This window comes from Enoplosus armatus, chromosome 5 (genome assembly GCF_043641665.1).
Source record: "Enoplosus armatus isolate fEnoArm2 chromosome 5, fEnoArm2.hap1, whole genome shotgun sequence".
NCBI lineage: Eukaryota > Metazoa > Chordata > Actinopteri > Centrarchiformes > Enoplosidae > Enoplosus > Enoplosus armatus.
In genome coordinates this window covers 11,468,850-11,493,177 of record NC_092184.1, presented here as the reverse complement: position 1 = coordinate 11,493,177, position 24,328 = coordinate 11,468,850, and the positions used below count along the sequence as shown (strand labels likewise).

Below are 24,328 nucleotides of genomic sequence, written 5' to 3'. Positions count from 1 at the left end.
TAAGTTATAACAAAACTGCCTTTTCCCTCTAACCTACAGCTAAAGCAAAAGTTAAATGAATATTGCACTCTAAAGTGAAGCCCTGAGAGAAAATGACTTCTAAATGAAAGCAAAACCGCCCAAAGTGAAACACAGAGGGGGAAGAAATGATTATGCCATGTGCTCAGTAGACATCCAGTCAGTCTACAGTACCTTACAGCAAAATGATTTTTTTCTTCTTATCAATGCTAGCCAAAGATTACCAAAATGTCAAGCGGTTCCAGTCAAGCTTTCTCTTTTTCTTTGAAAGGTCAGACAAAACAGTTGTCTACCTGAAAAAAAATTAATATTCTACACAGACTACAAAAGGGTACCTTAACCTTTCTTTGACGTTTAACAGTGTAAGGCAGCCTGTATTACCTCTTCAATCAATGCACCATTTAAAAAACACCTAAACATAATTTGACACCTGAGCTGTTGTTTTTTTTCCCTTTGTGGTGACTGTATCCCATGGGCCAAGGCACCAGTAGGCTGTGAGATTAGAATACCAGCACTGCAGTGAAAAACTGTGATCTGATGGTCAGAGGATACACTGAGGGTCACCTAAGCATCTACTGAAGAGTAACTGCACCTAGACTAATGCTGCTTGCACACATCTTGTCTACACCACAGTTGGGTGGGGTCACAAGTACAACAGACTATGCCTGACCACACCCAGCTATAATGTTTGGTTATAGAGACTGATACCTTTCAACTCCTGGAGGCCAATGAAGCAACAACTTGGTGTATCTCCACTAAATGTGGCCATTGTGACTCAATGGGTCATTCTAACTCGCCACCTCCATTGTAGAGAATTGGGGAAGTTGGGCTGGATCCCTATGCGGTTAGCCATAATGGCAATTCCAGGTGGCTATTTTCTGTGTTTACTTTCGGTTGGACTCAGAGACGAGCGGTTGAAATGATTCATGTTTTTTTTTTAACTTTAACAAACTGTGATTGTTATTGTTAGTGGGTGGTACCGTTGAATCTTCAGAAGTGTCTGCAGCAGGCATATGATGCCATCAAATGCTACAGCCCCACCAATAAGTAAGCCCCCAATGAGCCCAAGCAAGAGAAAGTCTCTGGCACTGTCTACGAGGCCTTGGTGTAGTTCTAGACATGAAAAAGTACAGTTTTAGGTCACTCACATAGCACTTCCAAGTGTCTTTGAGCCAGTAGGTCCTTTACAGCTGGGTGGTCAATGATGCAGTCCACGGGCACTCCATCATCCTCTTTGGTGACAGAAAATCTTACCCGGCTGGTGACAGTAAACATCCTGTCATACGTCTCCTCAACTGTTGTCTCACCTAGAAAAACATCACAGGCATGAGAGGGGGTAAAAAGTTAACGGCTAAACAGCTCAAAAACAAATCTCCAATCCAGCAGCAGCGCTAACCTGCAGTGACCATAATGAGCAAATAGTCATAGCTATTAAGAGCACATTACCTGTCAAAGTGGAGTGCTTTTGAATGGCATTTAAATTTAATTTATGATTTGGTGATGTGGTGCCGAACAAGACTTTAGAGGATTCAGACGGGCCCAAGGCCTTCGATTCTGACGAGAGCAGAGTGGAGCGACTGGGTCATATAAGCCTGATAATGAATGCCTCTGCAGCTTGAGGGTTGAGCATTGTTGGGGCTAACCCTGCAGTAATCTGCTGCCCACAAGGCTCTGGGCTGTCAGAGGGGCATTCATTTAGAGAGCATTACAATGCCACAGGGGCATCGCATTAGCTGCAGTGCTGAGTGTGATGGTTTACTCGCACTTAATGAAGTGAGGAAATAATTACAGCCCCACTCTGACCTGCAGCACACTTCCATTTCAGCCTTGTCACAGGGGAGCCCAGCTGGACTCAGGGAGGGCAAAACACTGTTGTTCCACAGTTGATGATCACCAATACACACATATGTGGCCTCTTGATGGATATTAACCCCGTGTAACACACACCCACCCACCCAAGACCTGCCTACATAAAATTTAAAGTACTGGGATCGGTAAGTGGTCAATGCGCTTGAGGGGCATTAAATTTGACCACTCTGCCAACTGCAGTGAAAGAACAGGCTGTCTGAAATGCTCACTGACCGTTAGAGAAGAGCAAGTAAGTAACAACAGGAACATAATGATAATAACAGCAGGAATAAAAAGTGTGATTGTGTGATGCATAAAAAATGCATAAAAAATAAATGGCTTTCATTTAGAAAATGTGATTATCTTGCTGTTTTGCTGCAGAATATATTACATGGTAAACAGTGCTGACTGATATTCATTGACATTTAAAATATGTTAAACCCATAATGAGTAAAGACATTACAGGTTGTAGAACATATAATGTACTTAAGGTATAAAAAAAAACGTTTATCTAATGGTATACGTCTTTGCCCCTGTAAGCTGTTAACGACCTACATCTAAGTGATTTAACTTCACTCTAAAAAGCTCTGCAGGCATTAACGTGACACACAGCAAATTAGTTAATCCCGACCATCTTTAGTTAAAGTAGAGTGCTGTGATCAGAGGTAACACTCACACACAACAATGCCATTTTGTTCCTCACCAAATAACAACAGAGATTTCTCATCAAGAGCTCTATTGTCATCATGCAATCACAAAGACCAAAGCGCCGCACTAGGTCACATTTGTAAGGTCAATGAGGGCGTTGCCAAGCACACCCGCCCTATGCGTCCAAAGAGTTGGGTGAAGTGGAGTGTGAATTGGAGGGGTGTGATGATGAGTCATTATCCTCTCAGCCAGTCACAATAATTGTCTCATACCAATCACAGCGATGCATTACTAAAATGGCTCAGGAAAAGTTGGCACAGAGCAAAGTGGTATGGTGGGATGAAATGTTTAAATCATTATCACAATACTAATATAGATTTCAAATATCTATATATTGTGATATGGCAAATGTATAGAGAATCACGCATAAGATAATCAAACTGATATTCACAGTAGGCCTAATGAACAGTTGTTATGAGACCATTAAATGAGACCATATTAGATTTTCCTAAAAAAAACCTTTAATGATAATAATAATTATGTCAGTTTTAAATCACAGCTTGCTCAGAATCATTCATTCAGATAACAGAAATCTGTAGGATTTTAACATGTCATATTCTCACAATATGACTGTGTTGGTCCAGCCAAATGTTCTATTGTGCCATCAGCAGTTGGTTTCAGTTGAACATTCTGTTACTATAGCAACCACTGCTGGCAGAGTTCTATAGCAGTTTAACTGACATTGTTACAGCCGCCATTTTGTTAGATCTTTGACCAAGCTAACATATTTTTAATCTACTTCCAAAATGCCCTAGTTGGAGCATTATCTCCTTTTATTACAGCTGTTTTGCGATTGTTGATTTTTGATTTAGTAGAATTGTGTTTTTCTATGGTAAGCTTACTGCTAACCAAGCTAACCACTATACTAGATGTCTGGAGCTAATGTGTTGCTAATGCAACATTCCACTACATTCAGCTGCATAGCTGTGCAACTTCAACCACACTGTGGGGACGGCAGAAGAGGTACATAAATTACTTTAAAATGTATGTTTATGTTTGTGGAACTTCTGTCATGTTTTCCCAACATAATATATAGTTACTTATTACAATAAAATTTGTACAATGAGAGTACAAATTAAAGAAAAAACATCCTACATTTGATTTGGTTAGGTTTCTTGTGACATAATGTGATGGCAGCTTAAATTTGCAGACAACACTACCATCACTGCTGATTTTGTGCAGAAAACAGAGCTGCTTCTTTGCAATGTCAAAGAGACAGTTTTTACTAAAATAGCACCACCCTGCCTTGTGCTAACTTGTCTGCATGAAAGTCCCAAGATGCTGTGCCTCTCATTTGCCCTCTGCACCATGCAAAATACCAAAGGGACAGGCGAAACACATTTCAAGGTCAGGAAAATTGCATTGCTTCACTCGTTCCAGCGCTGTCATGAAGAAAAGAGTCCTCAATTTGACTTTTAGTATCAATTATTTTTGCTTATAATTCTTCTTACAAAATAATTCTGATATGAAAACCAGTTGGCAAACTTTTGAAAGTCTAAGTCATGTTTTGAAGATCAGACTCATGCAGACAGAGTCATTATCATTGTACAGGCCAACCAACGCTTGTCAATTATCAGTGTCATCCAAACCCAGATGAGGAAAACAACTGTGGATCAGGTCGTGGAAGGACTCGAATTTGAATGCAGAGGAGATTTGGGTGTTGCAGCAGAGATGTCAAATCAAACGCTCTTGTGAGCATCAACCACTGATCAATCCCAACGCAATCAAGCATAGCCTCTTCTCAGGGTGACATTTTCTTTCAGTCAGCGTCTAACCCGAGTCTTCTGCCTGCCAACGTGCTGAAAAGCAGCCACTGATCAAGCTGTTTGAACATTGCTTGGACAGTAATTTAGGACTGATATTACCATCAGTAAAGCAGGCTACAATTAAGATAATATAGACGTTAAACTTGCTCCACACACTACACACTCTGTACAGGATAATAATTGTGCCATTAGACAAGTGAATTTTAATTAACAAGGCACCCTTTACTGAGGGTTTATACAGTGTAATCAATGGCTTTATAAACAGTTAATAATCATTTGCTAATCCTTCACAGAACTTATAAAACATTTATAAGAACAGGTGCTGTAAAGCATTAGTAAATTATTTATTAACTATTAATAACACCATGAATTACAGCGAATTAACCCTTTATAAAGGGTGCCTTATTAGAAAAGTAGTACCAATATTACTTATATAATACTACTTACTACCAAAAAAACTGACCTCACTGATTTATTTACGTTACAAAAGTAGCTCTTAAAATAATAAAATATTCCAAAATTAACATTCGCTTACTTGATTTCAAACCTTTATTCTTATATTGTGTTTATTTGTTTATATTTGCACTCTTTGTACTGCAACTGATGCACAACGATTTCCCTCTGGATAAATAAAGAACTATCCTATCTTATCTTATATTACACAGCCATTTCTCAGATGTCAGGATGTTCTATTCACTCAAGAAGAGAGTGAGATAGTGCCAAAAGTTCAGGAAAAAGTGAGTATGTAAGCCTTGAGCTTATAATGTTTATTCACAAATATGAGTCCCAAAGGTCAACATTAAAACTATGCTGAAGCTCTTATAATATTTAACCAACATAAGAAATATGAGTGAATAAAGCTTTTATTTACTGCTAAGAGATTCCCAAAATGAGTTTTTTTAAATGAATACTGATTGTTGCCATTATCTAAAATCTTTCAAAGCTGGGTTTGAAATGGTAGCTTTAATGGTGGAGTGCATCTTTTAAAAATTCATATAGAAAGCATGACATTTGGCAACTCATTTCACCAAATAAAAACAAAATATTTTAGTTAGTTCGTGTTTTTTTCAAAAATCCTGGTTAGATCTCCTGCATGCAGCTTCGCATGATCACATACAGTTTTTAAAACACATAATTTACATCCATCTGTCCGAATGGAACAAATCTCCTTCTGTACTTTAGCAGCAGTAGCAGCCGAGCACCGGGGCTCCACTACATTTAAATAATATTGCAGCTGTCATTTATGCTAACAAGCATTTTGCCACCTTGTGTGTTGAGTCTCTCTCTCAGGCCCATCAGTCCCCTACCTGCCAGCATGATAAATGGTAGCAAAACCAATTCGGCCAATTTGAAAGTGTGTTTAAATTAGCCGGCAGATTTCTTCCTTGCCCATTACGACTGTCTTGCCTGCACACAGACGTAAGACAAACATGATCACAGATATTCTATAAAACCCAGTGTGATGTGTGCCTTTTAATCTCAATACGTGCCGGTTCTAATGAATTGTTTAGCACGTCCATAATGACTAGTGATTTGTATTTCCTGGGGTACAGGAGGACGTGACTCTCTGCCTCTCTTTATGTATCCACTGCTGCTATGGATTAGCCCCGCTCAGCATGTCAGTGGCATTTCGCTGATCTAACCATCCTGTTGTCTCTCCCTCCCCTACACAACACTTGACAACTCATAAACAGAAATTGACTTCGACTCCTGTAGGGAACACTGGAGGCACAGATGGCATTTAGCTTCAGATTCGCTCTTGTCTAAATATTTCATCTCTCAACAAGCCAAATGAATCCTCTCCATTCTAATACATATATAATTTGACAACAAGCCCAGAGATATCCACTCTGTGTAAATACGATATGACTAAAATGAATATCCCCCATTGCTGTACAATAAGTATCTAATGAATAATTGATGACCCCTAATCATAACTGAGAGGTAATAAGGATTTTTCACCACCCCAGATTATATACCCCTCCCTGCAACAGCCTACAGCCGGCCCGAAGGTACTGAAATGAATATGAAATGTGCAGATATGAGCTCATAACCATGTTTACTGTGTATAGATTGTTTAAAGGAAGGCTGTCTGCTCTTAAAAACATAGAACTCCATCAGCAGTCGAGCTGTAACTAAATGTTCGCAGTAAATATTTAAGCCACTTTAAATCTGAACAAGCATCTCTGAGATGAAAATTACAGCATGAAAATGCCTTTAAGGCAAATGTTTTGCCAAAATTTATGAGAAACATAACATGAGCCTGGGTTGCACCTCTTTCAGTAGTGCATGCATAGTTTGATCATTATATACTGTAGCTGAGCAAGCAGCTCAGGAGTATGACAGGGGATTTACACACTGGTAAAGAAAGAATGTAATGCTCTCCTCCAGCTGTATGCGCCAGGTGTGATTATCTTCTGTGGTACTTCCCATACATTAATGTTTTAGAGGAGAACTACATTTTGTTCACAGAGGAAGTGCCCCCAGAGACCAGGACTTGTAGGGAAGTGGACAGGCCTGGAGCATGTGAAGCAAACTGGGGGAGGCTGTTATTCTACTGACCTGTCAGTTCTTCCTCCCCTTTCATCCATCTGATGGAGGCAGCTGGCTTGCTGCCCATGGCTGTGCAGGTGAGCTCCGTCTCGTTCCCCTCGCTGACCAGGTCCTCGCGGCTCTCGATGATTGGGCTGCCTGGCGGGACTGACCCACAGCAACGGCAATGGTCAGAGAGACACCAGCATAACAACATTTATACACACACACAACATTTGATAACACTAATAACTTAAGGGTACAAAACACATGTTTAAGTAAAGTTCTCTCCATTAAGAAATGATCAAAGTCACTAAGTTTGTGTCATTAATTAACACTTAATAGAGCATCAGTGAATGAATGTTACTTCAAACATTCATTTATATGCCTCCAAATGAGGTGGAAACCATTACATTTAATTTCAGACGTATGAATTTGATCAGCCTCTCTGAAAGCAGAACAGCTCCTAAGCTTGTTCATTCTCACTTCTAGTTAATAAGTAATAAGTGAATAATATAATAAGTAATCATTTGCAAATTAGTATCAAGACAGGACTTCACTTGAGGGGACACAAGTCCAGGTCCAACTTGTAAGAAATGGTGATCTCATGTGTGAAATGGCAAAGTAATGATGAACAATTCATTTATCACACTGCATAGTGAATTTATTGTGTAGCTGTCAGCATTGTAGCTTTAACATATCTGTCAATTCCCCCTGACTTGTCAACTGGCACCTGCTGGATGTCAGAAATGAAAAAAAAAAAAGGCCCAGCTTGTGAATGAGCCATAAACATGGACTGCTGGCTCATGCAACCACATGTAGATGTTTGCATCTTACTACCACGTTTCTTCATATTTCTATGAGAATAGGTGCTGTTCTGCCTTCAGGACTGAAATGTCCTTTTCTATGTAATTGGATTTCCAGCTAATTTGGCAGCATGCATTAATGTAGGTAGTAACTGTGAGCTAACAAGACTAAGAGTGTACAGTCATGCTAGCGGCTCTGTGAGGCTGTACAGCAGTGCTTTGAGCTAAATGCTAATGTCAGCATGTTAATGCAACTTAAAGAGCAACTTAACATGCCTTAAATCATCATGAGTAAGCACGTAAGCATGTGTTTTGCACCCTTATTATAAAGTGTTTCCCACATTACATGCTATAGTTACATGGGTGTACACAAAATAGGATAAGGCAGTTATCCTTCGTCCCTCGCATTAGTCATCACAGAAAACTTGCTGAACTTCAGTTACTTGAAAGCAAAAAGTCAGCGGGGTGTTTATTTCAAGGACCCTTCAATGCAACCCTCGGTTCAGAAATACTGCAGCTAGGTTTCAATTGTACAACTAGAGTAATTACTTTAAAGTGCTTTTAATTCCTTTCAATCCCCCAGGATGTCTGCATGTATAATAAAGCTTAACTAGAGTAATTTCACTCCAAAGCATCAAAGTGTGGCACAGCTGACTCTCAATAGGGAATCGTTTGGAGCAGCCAAGTCAACATTCACCAGGATTCACAGAGTCAACACAGCTGCCAAAATCAACGTGGTCTGAGCCATCAGTTTCAGCATCTGCTCCTTTTCGTTATGCTGTTGAGCACCGCGAGAGCCTAATTGGCTGACATTTTGTTTCAGCTGCTAAAGATAACAGGTTCAAAGATTACTATTATTTCATATTCACTATCTACAATGGAGAGAAATACAATAAAAGTGTGTGTGTGTGTGTGTGTGTGTGTGTGCATGTGAGAAAGGGTGTGATATGTGTGTGAGGTTCACACATGCACCCTCACACCTACCCAGGACAGTGATGTCTGCGTAGGCTTCCTGAGGAGGATCTGTGTAGAGCTGGCACACATAGCGTCCCTCATCGGAGAGTGACACGTTGGACAGAGACACCTGCAGTTCGTTGTCGGAGAAATTCACCAGCTGGAACCGGCTGTCCTTCAGAGCTGTGGGGATACATGTGAGACAGAGACAGTGAGGATACAGAGTACAGGGACACAAACGCGAGACATGGAGTGAGAAGGCAGAGGGAAGAGGAGAAAATGAGAGCAGGAGAGGGGTGAGAATGAGAGAGGGGATGGAGGGAGACAAAGGAGACGCGAGGAGAAAATGAGACAGAGATGGGGGGGGAGCGCTGCCCTTTTGTGGGCTTTCTACTTAATTGAGTAAAAGAAAAGTGAGTTTCAAAATGATTCATACAAGTTGATTTATAAAGTAGCTTTACAGTCCACAGAGCACTCGCAAAGACAGGAAAGTGTGAAGAGTGCTCATGAGGACTCCTAACAAGCTAGGAACTCTTAAAATGGGCTGCTGCTGGTCATGGATGGATGCATCAAACTCACATATTCCAGAAAAGGGAGAGGCATTCAAACATACATAATGAATTAAATCACGGTGCAGAGGTAGAGAGGGTTGGATGCTTGAAACTCTAAATCAAAAGTAGCCAGGAATCTGTATACTAATGCCGGTATAGATTGGATGAATTTTCCTTTAATGTCGTCAAACTAGGTTAGCCATCTCCCTCAGAGTTTTTACTCTGCTTTTCATTTGGGTCAGCCCTCATCCCTGAGCACTCTTTTACATAAACAGCTTTGGTTGATTTGATTGGGAGCCCTTTTGATGTTCTGACCTGCCTTCTTTATCAAGTCCTCTCTGCATCTGTCGAGCTAACGAACTCTATTCAGCCCCTGTTTAAAGCGCGGGAAGTTTGTTATTCCCTTCAGGCTTTACACTTAGCATCATGATCATTACCCAAGGTCTCAGGGCAGTGTCAACACGAAACCTCATCCCCCAATATAATTTGAGAGCTCTTTGGAAGTCTCTCCTCAAAGGGAAACAATGACACTGATGCACTTTGAGAGTCGAAGCACCTGCTAGGGAGGGAAACCCTTTACTTCTGAGAAGCCAAATATAGTTTATACCAGGCAAGTCATATAATGACTGGCTGACTGCTTATGTAAGAGCATGGAGGGTACACAGCATCTGGTATTTATAGTCAGTGTTTAAGCATATTTTCAACAAAACATGTCTACATATTAGCGCGGCAACTAACGATTACTTTCATCAGGGATTAATCTGCTGATTATTTTCTCGGTTTAATCATTTGGTGTATAAAAATATCAAAAAATAGTGAAAAAAGCCCATCACAGATGCTTGTTTTGTCACACAAACAGTCCAAAACCCACAGATATTCAGTTTGCTCTCATAGGAGACCAACAAAACCAGAATGTATTCACATTTGAGAAGCTGAGGCCAGTGAATCTTTGGTAGTTTTTGCTTCAAAAAGTCAGTTCATTTTGTGCTGTTTTTCCTCCTTGAAGATCCCACAGAAGAAATGTATCTAGTCATATTTTAATGACACAATATATTTTTTTAATCAATATTTCTATGTTGACAATAAGGCTATTTATACAGTCATGTTTTGTTTTTTTGGCCTGCAATTTTACTGTTTTGGTTCACTCTCACTGCTCTCATAGCGTACCATTGCATAAATTAGTGACTTGCAGGTGAACGTAGTTGAGATTGAGTTGGAGAAGACCGAAAACAGAGCTAAAAAAGAGTGACTTACACTCGCCAGGTGGCCAGAAACATGACTCCAAATGAATAATGTTATAGTTGTTAAGCTGGATGTGTAAATAGGCAACACGTTAGTCTAAAAGGAGTCAGTGTTGTGTTCACAGCTTGTTTCCGTTGCCTCTAGTGGTCAAAAATATGTGTTATTGCAGGTTTAGTGGAAATATAGTTGGACAGAGAAGTGAAAACTTGCTTTAACTCGTCACTATTAGAATCCATTATAACCAACATTAACTTTTTGCATTCACCATTTAAAGGCCATGAATCTCTCAGAGATTTCTGTATTGTCCTTGTTTTTCTTACTGGTTTGAAGTGGGCTGGCCTCAGTTGGAAAACGTGCATGGAAATAGCACCAATTACAATTTAGGAACATTTGAAATGAGATGACAGCTGTGGGGTTGTTTGGTTATATTGCATAGCTGCTGTCAATCAAACAACACCTACACAGTCCTAATGAAGCAGATTAGCTGACTTTTTGAGTGTTAAACTCTTAATACTAAAGATGTTTTTCCCCCACAAACTTTAACTTTGATGTTGCTTATTAAGTCATGACTATCAATGTTATAGAGAAATACTTAAGACCTGAAACCAGGTTTTCAGGGGCTTTTTAACCTACAGGGAGTACTATCTGATGCTAAAAGGAAAGTCTTTTGGCAGAGTATTTCTTTAAACATTAAACCTTTGCAACACAAAGTCAGACAACTCCTGAGGAAAGATGCAGTGAATAAATAATGGTGTGATATTGCATCACCATCCATAGAGGCCCACCTTCGCTGATAAAAGCTCATTTTTCCCATTTCAGATGACAACTCTGCCAAATTGCATGTCATTTTGCATATATCTAGCAGAATAAATGGCTCATACCAACAACACTCGCTCAGCCTCTGTACCTGTGACATAATTCATCTTTATTTGCTGCAATAGAAATTTGTTTATTTGGCCTTCACTGCTACTGTAAAGCTGTTATCATTTTAGTATTTGTGTGCAAATCTGTTTCTGTGGCTGCTGCTCCGCTTGTAGCTGCTGTTCTTCTTGTAGCTCCTCGTGTGTCTCAATGTCGCCGCTGTTTACTTCCTTGTATACAAAGATCTGCCACTGTGTCGAGCGGCCCCGTTGACAGGTAACAATGCCACTGGCTGAGGGGGGTCCCCAGAGCCAGCAGTCCTTTAGGAACAGAGCCTAGAATAACACCGCCATTGGGTTCACTAGACCCCATTACAAGGTACACAAAAGCAGCAGCAGCCCAATAACACTTTAGCCGCCTGTCAGAAATCTGACATATGCTTAGATCTAATTGCAGATAAACAAAACCTTTTGTGTTTTCTAATTGACAATGGAACTGCATTGACTAAGGGAGAGAAAATGACATGTTTACAGGCCCACGTGGAGCACCTTAATAAAGAATGAAGAGGAGAAAGGTCTCAACCTCGTGGAAAGATTTCCTTAACAGTAAAGCTAATACTTAATATGTTTTGAGATGTAGAGCACAACATGACCTATGCTTTATATGAATCCATTCTTCTCTGCCATATTCTCAGGTAGCTTCGGGTATTTTGTACAAATATGACTAAGATGTGTACTCAAACTCCCTTGATGCTCTTCGCAAGTGAGAAAATGGAACACACGTCTTGCTACCTCGACTTGTGAAATAACAGCTGGGATGCAATATAGACTGAAATGAAGGGTGTTTCACGTTCACCTTGAATCTTGGCTCAGATCCCAGATACAAACAAGTAAAAAAGCAGAGACAAAAACTCGGCTCGAGGTAGAAGTAGCCCATATGCTCATGCATAATCATAATGTTCAATATCCTAATCTAAGAGATTATCGTAAAATCGAACAGTGACAAGGACACAGAAGTATTCCCATTATGGTAGCACTGTGTATTATCTCATATTAATCTTGCCACATTCTGAGCTTAATGACTTGTGTAAAAGAGCCAAAAAGTCAAGGACAAATGGAATCACGTTAGCGTAGAGAAAACCTGACCCAAAGCTAGAGCTGATCTTTGTGGTGATATCTGATGTCAAAACCTGAGAGATTCCTTCAGCACAGGATGCCCTGAAATGTGAAACTGACACAAAAACAAACAGTTGTAGTGGCTCTTCTTGTGCAACTCAATCTCACAAATGTCTGAAGAGCAGACTAGATGCAGTCTAGGATGTGAGGAATATGCTCTTCAACCGCAAATTGGATTTTAAAGAGCAAATACAATCAGGCCATTGTCACATATCAAGTAAAACAGCTTTGATTAAGGTTTGGATTTGATTAAGACAATTTAAATGATGTGGTGAAGTTGTGGGAAAGGCTTTGGTCATTATTTAGTAAGTAAAGCTCAAATAACTTCAAACTTATAGTAAAGGAAAATTCCCATTATAATTGTTGTTGCACTTTTAATCGAACTAACATGAGAACATGGGCAATAAATCAATTTTCAAATTGTTATCATCAGCTTAAATTCGCAATTCTCTGTGTAGGATAACAGGCTACACGGTCTGTAAAACGCACCTGCTTTGTAACATTAGCTTGTCACTGGTAAGTTACGTAAGTAAGTACCATCGTTACCATGATGGAGTGACTCTACAACGTCAAATGGATAATAACTTCAACTTTCATTATCTTTCATTCATTCACATTTCTTATCTTTGTGTCCCCATATCCTCAATGTAATTGGTTATCATGGAACTGATTGGAATAATGTCCACAACTATGAAAACAGGACTTTATGAATTTAAAACTGAATTTTCCTTTAAAGTTTAAATATTCTTAGTCCTAAGCAGTACTGCAGTTAGAGTTTTGTTCTTTCACACAAGTAATCCTTTTGTGGTAGGATTTTCTCTCCATTTTAGTACAGAAACAAACGTGTTTGCATATTTCTTGGTTACTCCACAAGATTTCAGGAGACATGGTTAACATTGTGTAATTGGCGCTTACGTCTAACATCTTTGAAGTAGATGGTCTGTCTGTTGGGATTGAGCAGCTGGATGACGGAGTCGTCGTTGTTCTTCACTCTGCAGCTGATGGTGGCCGTTTCCCCCTCGATCACCGACACATTGTCAGTTGCCAAGTTCTGACCTTCGACTTCACAACACAGACAAGAAATACAGACGGGACAAATGAAATGTCAGGTGGGAGACAAGCATTCCTATCTGGATATTTACAGCCTGTCAAATGTTTGTATGTCTTACACCAGGGATTGCATGTAAACACATGCACAGTGTAAAAATACGTGAATAGGCTGCGTAGATTGTGTGTTTGCAGCCATGTCTAATCCTTTTAATATAAGAGCCATGTGCAGTGTTTGTCACTATTGATCTCCCCGAGCTCAGAGTGGGCCCTGTGAGTCAGTGCCAGATGGGCTGTAAGCTCTGCTGCCCACGAAGGCAGGGAGAGAGGAGAGGGTAGGAAGAAAAAGAGACAAAGAAAGAGTGTAAGAAAGTGGCAAGTAGTAGATACGGGCAGGGTGGAGGAGGGGAGGAAGAGAGGGGGAGTTAAACAGAGACAGAGAGAACAGAGAGAGAGATGAGCCGGGCTGGATGCTGTTTATGATTGAGCTTTATCGGAGTCCTCCATCTGAGGCTCCATGTGACCAATGTGCGCTCTGTGTGCTCAGCTGTTCAGTTCTGTATCTCTAGGAATAAAAGTGCTGTAAGCATCTGAGTCACTCTCTGTACACTGGCGTTGTTGCCACAGACAGGCCCCTGGACCTTGTCATCGTAACTTACACCTCACACCGAACCCCCCCCCACCGCCCCCACGCAAAAAAAAAAGAAAAAAGCCTGGCTTTGTTTCCTCCGTCTTCCAAGAGAAAGAGAAAGAGAATCAAAAGTCACCTTGTGCTATATTTACCTGGCAGGAGCCAAAAAAGTGTAAGGAGAATGTAGAATGCGTTTTAATGCCTCAGATTCACACCAGCGGTGGAACAACGCTCTCAGCCACGGCCCCAAGAAAACATCAAAAGCACATTTGCATGCCCGAGTTGTCAGACACCTCTATTGCATTCTGACATTTACAAAGTGGGGGAGAAAAAAACACCTGCATTTTCAGATAGTGATAATGGGAAAAGACAGCCAAACTAACATGATTCAGAATGAACTCTGTGAATGCGGCAAGCAATAAGAAATTAACCTCCTGTGGAGAAAAGCTCCTCAGACCTGTCTGATGCAATGAACTACCCATTTCATTCCACTCTGCTGCCAGGGATCAGGTTCAGGACAAAGGGAAGGAAATAGGTAACAACAGACACAGATTATGTCCAAAAAAACACACTGCTGCCCATTAAAGGGTTATAGTTAATCCAAGATGTGCTACTTGTTAGTGTGTATTGACATAATTTAATATTAAACTGTGAAAAGAGGACACAGACATGAACCGAACTGAATCGTACAGCAGAAGGTGATACTTTATGATTCTGGTTCAGTGTTTAATCTCCCAACAGCCACCAGGGGCAGAAAGGCCAACAGTGAATGAGTGTATGGACGAGGGAGTATATAAATAAATGCAGGTGTTCTTGACTATTTTTCATATTGACAATGTTGTTACGGACCAGCGGACAGAGAGGAGGGCCGGTGGTGCACATCGTCAAACATTTGGATAAAATAACACACACACGAGGCCTTTTTCCTTACTCTGCCTCCTCTTTAGAAACTCCCAAATTGTCTCTCAAACTTTTTACTCTCTTTTTATTCATGTCGACTTGTTAGTCGCAATAGTAAGAGGGACACAGCTTGTGCAGATCGATGATGGACTTTTGACCTTACGTTCTGTTGAAACCATTGCCAGACCAGAACGGTGACACTGTCAGAACGGTGATGATTCTGTCAAACCCCATAAAATTGTCCAATGCCAAAGTTTCTTCGTGCTTTCTATCTGTGCATCTACAGTATGTTTAAGGTTAGGGCAAATTAATGGCAAATTAACTCTGGTTAAAACAATAGTTCAACATTTCTTGCAGAGATTTAGATGAGAAGATCAATACCACTTTCATCTCTGTCTGATAAATATAAGGGTACAGGAAGCAGCCGGTTGCCCCCCCCCATAAAAACTCAAAACAGCCGTGTGTTCAGACTATTTCTCGGCCAGGCTGTTCCCTTTTTACACTTGGTTTAACACTTTGGTTTTTGTAAAAATGAAACAAATCAGACACAATGTGTAAATTGACCTTTAGAGGTGGTGGGAGGTGGATGGAGCCAGGCTAGTTGTTTCCCCCAGTTTCTAGTCTTTGTGCAAAGCTAAGCTAACCAGCTGCTGGCTACATGTTTACCGCACAGACATGAAAGTGGCATCGATCTTCTCATCTAACTCTCAGCAAGAAAGTGAATAAATGTATTTCCCAAAAGCTGTTGCTTTAAGGTATAGTTAAGGTAAGGCAACTTAAACACTTGGTTAAGATTAGGGAAAGATTGTGGTTACAGTTAATAAAAAAGTGCTGGTCTGTGACATGAACTCTAGACACATACATGAAAGTCAGACTTAATATAAGGCATTTAACATTTCCTGCATTGGCACAAAACATTGGCATTGGACATAAATCTTGAGGTGCAGAATCGTCCAGTCTGGAAATGATTGCGGGTCGGTTCTGTATCCTGTACTTGTGGGCTTTAAAGGGAGTGATGAGGAAAGATAGGCATAAACATATACAGACTGCACTAAGTTACTAATGCACAAATAGCCTATTATAGTCTTTAATAAGCTTTAAAGTCTTCTCCCGAATCACATCTTTTCCTCACGGCCCGGTAGCAACATGGCCTAGTACTGGGTTGGGAGTGAGCGATTAGTTACCTCCTTGCTACATAAGCTGTTCACTATCTAAAATAAAATAAATAATAAGAAAATAAAGAGATAGTCATGGGCATCAAATCAAAATAATCTTCATGTGGATAGCTGAAATGTGTTAAGTATGTAATGATATCAAGTGTGCTGGAGCTCCTTTGCACATGTAGTAAGTGCTGCAGAAGACGAGGGCGAAAGCTATGTGAAGTGTTTTGATGTCTATTTTATTTCATCGCTGTAAAAGTAATATATTTGGCAGGCAAAACAGCAACATAGAGCAGCCTCAAAGCAAGGTTATTCTGCTCCCAATCTGTTGGACTGAGAGAAAGGGAATGCAATAGATAAATTCTCCATAAGGTTTAGCAGCCCCAAGCAAGGTTGGTCCCCCTCCAATATCCTAGCCTAGGCTCATCTCCAATTCAAAACACACATAAATAACGTTGCTGTGATTAGCAATCCCATCAAAGTGAAAACAGGCCACTTTGTGGAACATGGAGGGTTTTTGCAATTGGAGTAAACATTTTCAATTGCCTCTGCATCCTGGTCATGATTGGGTGCAAATGAGGAGAGGCAGTCATTAATTCTGGGTGGTGGGTGGGGATGGAGGGGGAGTGGGCAGAGGCATGGCACAGATGACTGGCTGATAAATTCACACTCATTCCAGCAGCTGTCTGGAAGAGTAAAGTGCCTGTATCTCTACACATGGCTGCCCTCCTGTTCCTGCATCACAACATACTGAATGAAACAGTCAGAGGGAAATACAGACCTTCAAAAGTCTGTGCGCTCTCTGAGGGGATGTACAATCTGGCATCAAGTGTCTGGCACGGACGCTCGGGCTCATCAGCCGCATTCAAAATGCAAAACAGCACCTACCCCAACCAATTTTAACAAAAGTTGACGAAATCAGGAAATATTAGCAGACCGGCTCCTCCAGCAGAAGTTCGGAGACAGGCACCTTTGAATCAAGTTGGCTCTCTCTTTGAACTTTTCTCTCTTGTTTTCACATCAAAAGACATGAAAGGGGTAGCAAAGAGCAGGACAGCCAGCCCCCAATTCCTCTCCCTTGAGTCACCGCTGTCTGCAGCAGTCGTGTCCTTTCAAGGAACAACCAGGACTATAGGCAGTCATTAACAATAAAAGTTTCTCCCTCTCCTCCTCTGATGCTGCCTTTTCACTGCTGTGTATCTTTATCCTGCTCAGTCATTAAACCCTGATCCTCATGATGAAATGCTGTTTTAAGGATGTTCACAAGTAAGAAGGCTTCTGTCTCTGGGTATAATTAGCGTAGTGCCATTTTCTCCCAGACCCTTTGCATGGGAAGGTTTCAGAAATTTCATACCCACTAATTTGACCATCTTTTCATTTTTTTCTACCAAAGACAAGCTCTTAGAACCTCAGTGCAACCGTTTGTATAATGACGCTACACCAGAGACTAGAAAACAAGGCTGTTCAACATGAGAAAAAAACATATTCTGAAAGGTTTGTCGCATTTTTCTCATATAAATGAAATCGATACACTGTAATGACTGGGCACCACTTTCTAAATGGGCACCCTTCGTGAAATCGTAACTGGCTTAGTAATGGCTGATGAATCGTTTACTAAAGCTTGGGTTACCAACATTTGTAACTGCAATATTACAGAAAGGTTGAACAGCAGCTACAACCTGGCAACCCAAAATGCTCTGGCTTATAGCTGCTGTACAGTATAAATGAAAGGCAAATGGTTTATTAACCATTTATAAAGCATAAATTACGACTTATAAACCCCCTTTTTAAAGGTATCAGCCTCCAAAGGACTCACAACACTGTGAACCGTTCCATTTTAAATATTTCACTTTATTATATTAGGAAAAGTAGCATGTTTCCAGCTCACATTTGTCAGGTACAGAGGAAAGAACCTGAAAAAAATCCTAATGTAATACAGTGAAAATATTTTAGGGGAGTGCTCGAAAGTGTTCCAAGTCACAGTGAATTATATGTATTATCTAGCATCTGGACAACAAAGATGTGCATGTGTTTTAAACATTGATCATTTATTAGAAAGTGGTACCCAATCTTGAAATGCGTTTTCTTATTTATTTTTCAGTTTTGCCCCAATTTGGCTTTAGAAATACCAGCTAAAACCAGAGGATTACTTTCAATAACTCACAGTAACTTCACACCATGTTAGAAAGAAAACAACATAAAGATCTGGAGTTAGTACTCCTCTGCAAGTGAGGTGTTAGTTTATAGCTAAACATCAGAGAAAGGAGGAGAGAGCCGCACACTAACAACTCATGTTCCTGAAGACAAGTGTTTGAATATAAAGTATACAGGTACCTTACTGTGAATATTTTTTATCCATGCTAGCAGCATGGCTTTAGGGATGGTCCAATATCTCCACAGCTATTGGATGGACATACATTTCTGTGCATTCATTTGTCCAACACTTTGGTTTATTGCCAAACCTGCAAAAAATAAAGCTAACATTCAGCCTCAGCTGTACTTGTACTGTGTATAGATCATTTGCAAATGTTAGCATGCTAACACGCTAAACTAAGATGGTAAACATTATACCTGCTAAACATCAGCATGTTGACATTGTCATTGTGAGCATGTTAGCATGCTAACATAAGCATTTAGCTCAAAGCACAGCCTTAAAGAACAGCCATACAGAGCCGCTGACATGGCTGGAGACTTGTCTTGTTTTTGTCATGAGAGACAGTTATAACCGGTTGGGATCATTTTTGCTGTTGGCATATTTAAAGTTGGTAAAGTGCACCCCCTAGTATCGTAGAACTCAGTAAAAAAAAAAGTAATTAACGACAGACAAACTAAAGAGGCAACCAAGTGGCCTGAACAGAAATGGAAATCTGCCATTGCATGTGGCGAAACGTTGATTTGAGAATTAAAAAAAAAAAGAAGAAAAAAGAGTGGATCGGCATTGTGAGTGTGCGTGGCTTTCTCCCCCTTCCTGAAAAGAAAACACCAACATAACCATCCATTCATGTAAATATGCACAGATGAACAGACTGCTACGGACAGCCAATCAACAGACACAGACAGGAGCAAAGCACTTCCAAATGAACAGCAGGTAGCAAAAAAGAAAGAGTACCTGTCACGGTTTCAGCAGCTCCTGTTGCAGCGCGGGCGAGGACGAGAGCAGAGGAGAAGAAAACAGACAGGTTGTGAGCAGACAGGACGCAAGCAGAGAGCCATACTCCACTGGTAGCAAAAAAACATATTCATAATTCCTAAATAGGGGTGTTGAAATTCATTAAATTCAAGCTCCATATGCTATTTGTGTAATTTTCCACCAATTAAGAGAAATACAAAAAGCATCATAATGAGTCATTTTTACAATCCAGTCATTCTTTTTTTTTCTGCAGGTGTCGACGATCCCAACATAATGAGCCATTTTTCTCTCTTCATCCATTTTCCCTGAGCGTTATATTAATATGGAGGAACAGAGGGAGTATGTGGTACTTTTGTTTTTTTGTTTTTTTTCCCTCGCCCCTCATGTCCCTGATTGAGATTCCAGCCAGCCCCAGCTCTGGAGCAGCCACTGCCTGGAGACGCTCCCCCAGGACCCGCGGTGTATCCTGGAGAGGAGAGCACCCATTCGGAACGGTGCCCACCCAAACTGGCATCTCACAGGGCATGGGAGACTGGCGTGTTCCCAAGTCCCCGCAGCAGTGCTCAGGGCCTGCACCCTTGGGAGAGCTTCCATCATTCATTGTCTGCTATTCATAAACAACCCCCCCACCCACCCTCCCCTTCTCCTTCTTCACACACACACACACACACACACACACACACACACACACACACACACACACACACACACACACACACACCTCCTCCTCCCCTGCCCTCTGCTGCACATCCAAATCTACATTTTTTATATTTCACACGCCGTTTTTTATTATATTGACATTTCACACAGACTTTGGAGCTCCTTTACTCTGGCTGTGAGCAATGTGAGCTTCAGTGCCGAGCGTACAGTATGTTGAAGTGACTGCTTGTCTCACTTGTCATTGGCGTTGTAATAAGGGTGTAAGGTATGACACATGTCCTTGTTACACTCCTTTGTGCATTTTCAATGTGTCAGCAATTCCCTCAGGACAAAAAAAACATGAGTGACAAATCACACGACAGGAAACAAATTTTTGAACATTGTCCAGGAGCCTGCTGCAATATCTCACTCTGCACCTTTAAAACTTCCGAGTGTCAGTCAAAACTTTATCTTTATTATGTGATAATTCAACATAATGAGGCTTCTGGGGCAATTCTGCTTCAGCGGAAAGTGTTTCGAACAAAAGGAGACCGCGAGTGATAGAGTTTGATAGCCAGACTCGAGCTTGAATGAGCGCACCGTATGTGTCCCAGTCCAACCAGCCCTCAGGACAGCCCATAATGAGGCTTTTGAGCTGCTTTAATTGCCAGGTAATTATAATGTTGTAGCAACATTATGTAAATGACTCATTATCATCTTGTATGTGTGGTATATCTGCCCTCGTTTTATGTTACTTTGTTACTAATAGTGTAACCCAGAAAAAAATATATATTACCGGGGCATCTCACTGTTTAATCTTGTCAGCAGAGACTTGTATCTAAACAGCGAGACTTGTGATATAGTGAGGTGACACCTTCCCTAACCCTTCAGTATGATCCACTTCCTGCTGGTGGCCTCTGAAGGGGCTATAAATAGCGTTGTGGTGTGTCTGCTGCGCTCCCCTTCTCTCCTCTGTACCTGCAGCACATTAGGTAGAAGTTATGAGGTGCCAGCTCGCCTGTGATTAGATGTCATGGCTGTCGCTCTGCTTAGACAGTGCTGATAGACAGATTTCTGGGGGAAATGCGCGTGATGGCATTCGTGCGGAGGCAGCCGTTGCACCAATCTGTCAATCACGCGGGATGAGAGCAGGCAGGCCAACCGTCCTCCAAATAATGTCTGTCCTTGTCTCCTCACCTCTTCTCCCTTTCATCCGAATCTCATCCTCCTGTTCCGCACAACGAGCAGCTTTATGTTCAGAAAACAGAAAAGTGGAACATTCCCCGCTTTCCACCTACAATGACGCTTCATTTCCTGCTGGAAAAAAAAAACAACTCCCATTGTGAACATTTGAAAGGGAGTATTCTTGCATTATGTTTTCTATAAGAAGTGAGGCTCTAAGTGCTCTGGTATTCAGGCATCTGTGTTCAACCCATTGCCACCACAATGAATCCATGATAATCTGCACTATTTTTTAGTCACTGAGGCAAACTAAGATCTCGGGAGACTGGATGTCTATGTGGTAAGAGTGGCACATAGCCTCCCTCTCTCTCCCTATCGCTGCTGCTCAGTAAAAGCAGTGGGGTAACACTAATGAGGCAACATTTCTTCTCAGTACAAGTCTGATGCCTTTGAATTAATGTTCTTCCTTTCAGGTAAAACATTTCCTTGCTTATTTATGCTCATGATCTGCAGCGTGTTGCATGTCAACCTAGTGTGTGATCGCGCTGCCTAAGAGGACACAACAGAGTTGGATGCTGGAACTCTGTGTAGTTCCCCAAAGAGATCCACATGGGTTACCTTTGTGTGTGTGTGTGTGTGGAGCAATGCTGTCTTACTGTGTGTCGCCCACTGTGTTTTCATTTAATTAGAAGGATCAGAGGTGGGCTTCAAACTTTTCCTCTTCAAGGAAATCGGACAGAGAAGCGAGCTCCTGCAGAGTGGACCCAATAAACACAGGCTACTTTTGAGGTCAGGATTTTCAGAAAAGAAACCGATCAAAGAGTTTCAGCTGTCCTCGCAAAAATGTAAAAAAGAAAAAAAAAAAGAAAAACAGCGTCTGTCACTTTACGCTGGTCTTTGTTCTCAGGCGTATTCGTTTACATATCCACATTAAATACTGCATATATTACCTGCAGACACATTAAGGCCCTTTACTGTACTTTGCATATATGTATGTATGTAACTAGTATTGGAGGTTTGACAGAACAATCACAACTCTAGGTCCGCTTACCAGCCTTTTTCCAGAGCTTTCAACCATATCACACAGTGGCATGTCAACAGATTCATCTCCGTGACAACTGAGCAAACTCCAAACATCAGCAGGAAATGAAATTCTGACAATGGATTCACTGTTTAAGTCATTTTTCTAAACAAAAAATGTCAGCAAAAATCACTAAAATATGAATATGTTCTGGTTTTCTTTGTCTTATGTCATAGTAACTGAATAACTGAATACCTTTGAGATCTGTACAAGTAATCTGAATATATCAATTTGGGCTTAAGAAAATTGTGTCAGACATTTTATTTGCTAATTTTCTGTAGACCTGACAAATAATCGATTAATTAAGAAAATACTTAAATTGTCAAATCAATCTGTAATGAAAATAGTCATTAGTTGTAGCCTTACATATACACTGATGACAGCCACATCATACAGATGATACGCTTGTAAGAGGACCTTGAGTTGGGATTGCTTAACTTTAAGCCAAGATGTCTTAAAAGTGCCACTGAGCTTGTATGTCAACAGATTCATTTCCATGACAACTGAGCAAACTCCATCCACCAATGAAGATGACAAGATATGATTGAAAGCTCTGGAAAAAAACTAGTAAGTAAGGTTTATTTTTTTCTTTTGGTCAAATATTTCTGAGGTCCACTGTGTTCCCTGCTTATTATTGGAGGCTTTAACTGTAATAGATCATGCATTTATACAACCAGGGTGTTCTCGTTATACTGCCAAAATTGCTGCATAATGCATTCGTGCATAATTTAGTCGCATTTCATTTACACACCTGACCCGCTTCTTTTATTATCAGCTCTCAGGTACAGCTTAATCCAGACAGTGAGATATCAGAAAACGCTCACCTGTAAACACTCCTGGGAATTTTCAGATTAATTCTCCCCAGAGTCGACTGAAACATATTAATCAAGTGGGCTTACAGGAGGTGCAAAGCGTGTTCCAGCTCGATAAACTGTGATAAAAAGGAGATTTTGCAAATATCCCCACAGAGGTGGTTAATTGCTCACTGTTAATGGGCTATGCTTTGTAAATGTCCAATCTATGGCCTGAATGTTTGCGTTGTACTCATGAAAAGCCAGGAGGACACGTGTAGCTGAAGACAGCTTTTACTCTGAGAGATTAAGGGATAATCCTTCAGAAACGCTGGCAGATAAAAAGCAGATATATTGAATTTGGTGCCCTGCCTCCTCTTAGTAAAGTGCTATGGGCATCTACTACTACACATAAATAACAATAGATGGACGTTCTTATGAACAAAAGGCTAAAATTAAAACATTTCAGCATCAGTAATACCTTTGAAAACAAAAATAAAGGTGTGTAATCTCACTGGTGTATGTGACATGGGTCCTGTCACTCACACATGGAAATGTCTCTGCAGCTGGAACAAAAAAAAAAGATGCAAACAGCAACCAGCCGCTTTAATGACAACTCAGGTAGTGTTCGGCTCTCGCAGTCGTGTCAAGAAAAAAAGAGAGCACTAACACATTTCTGACTACTGTAGATGCCACAGCCTCACATGACAGGCACCGAGCTCTCCCTGTTCCACAAATACAACGGCATCAAAATGCAAAAATAAGAAGTGAAATTAAAACAGGAAGCGGCGGCTTTGTATCACGGTGACACATCTATCAAAAGGTAATGTGACATAATAAAACAAGACTATTGTACTAGGCAGGATGTCTCAAATCAACCTAATATGAGGCAGGAAGAGCATTATAGTAACACACTATTAAGTCATGCTGATAGTGACAAATGCAGCAACTTCAGAGGTCTATAAATCACCAAGCAACTGCATTCGCTGGGAGGTACAATGATTTCCTTTTTCCTACCAGGCACAATCATTCACTCTGTTATGTTAACAAGACTGGTTGACTGAGCATGGACTTAAGTGCAGCAGCGGCGGTGTGTTCTGCACCCAAAACCATGCAGGAGAGACTGATTCCCGCTTAAAGTCGAGGCAAAGCTTAACCTCTGGCAAAGTGACACATCACATCTCATTCAGATTATCTATTTCGGGTGTGATGCTGCATTTTTCTGCGTTTTTCCTCCTCAGAGGCAGCAGGCACTGCGGAGCCCCGGCCTAAGTTTTTTTTGTTTTGTTTTGGGGTTTTTTTTTAA

The 24,328-nt window shown here is 40.8% G+C and overlaps 1 protein-coding gene across 1 annotated transcript in view; it reads right to left on the bottom strand.

Moving 5' to 3' along the window:
• Positions 1–24,328, bottom strand: part of cadm1b (cell adhesion molecule 1b) — a 127,720-nt gene that overhangs the window by 18,790 nt on the left and 84,602 nt on the right. The window contains exons 2-6 of the mRNA XM_070905804.1: positions 19,309–19,329; positions 13,377–13,523; positions 8,663–8,815; positions 6,903–7,040; positions 1,167–1,325 (exon numbers count right to left, since the gene is read on the bottom strand). Of these exons, the coding sequence (XP_070761905.1) occupies positions 1,167–1,325; positions 6,903–7,040; positions 8,663–8,815; positions 13,377–13,523; positions 19,309–19,329 (618 nt within the window). The remainder of the gene's footprint in view (positions 1–1,166; positions 1,326–6,902; positions 7,041–8,662; positions 8,816–13,376; positions 13,524–19,308; positions 19,330–24,328) is intronic.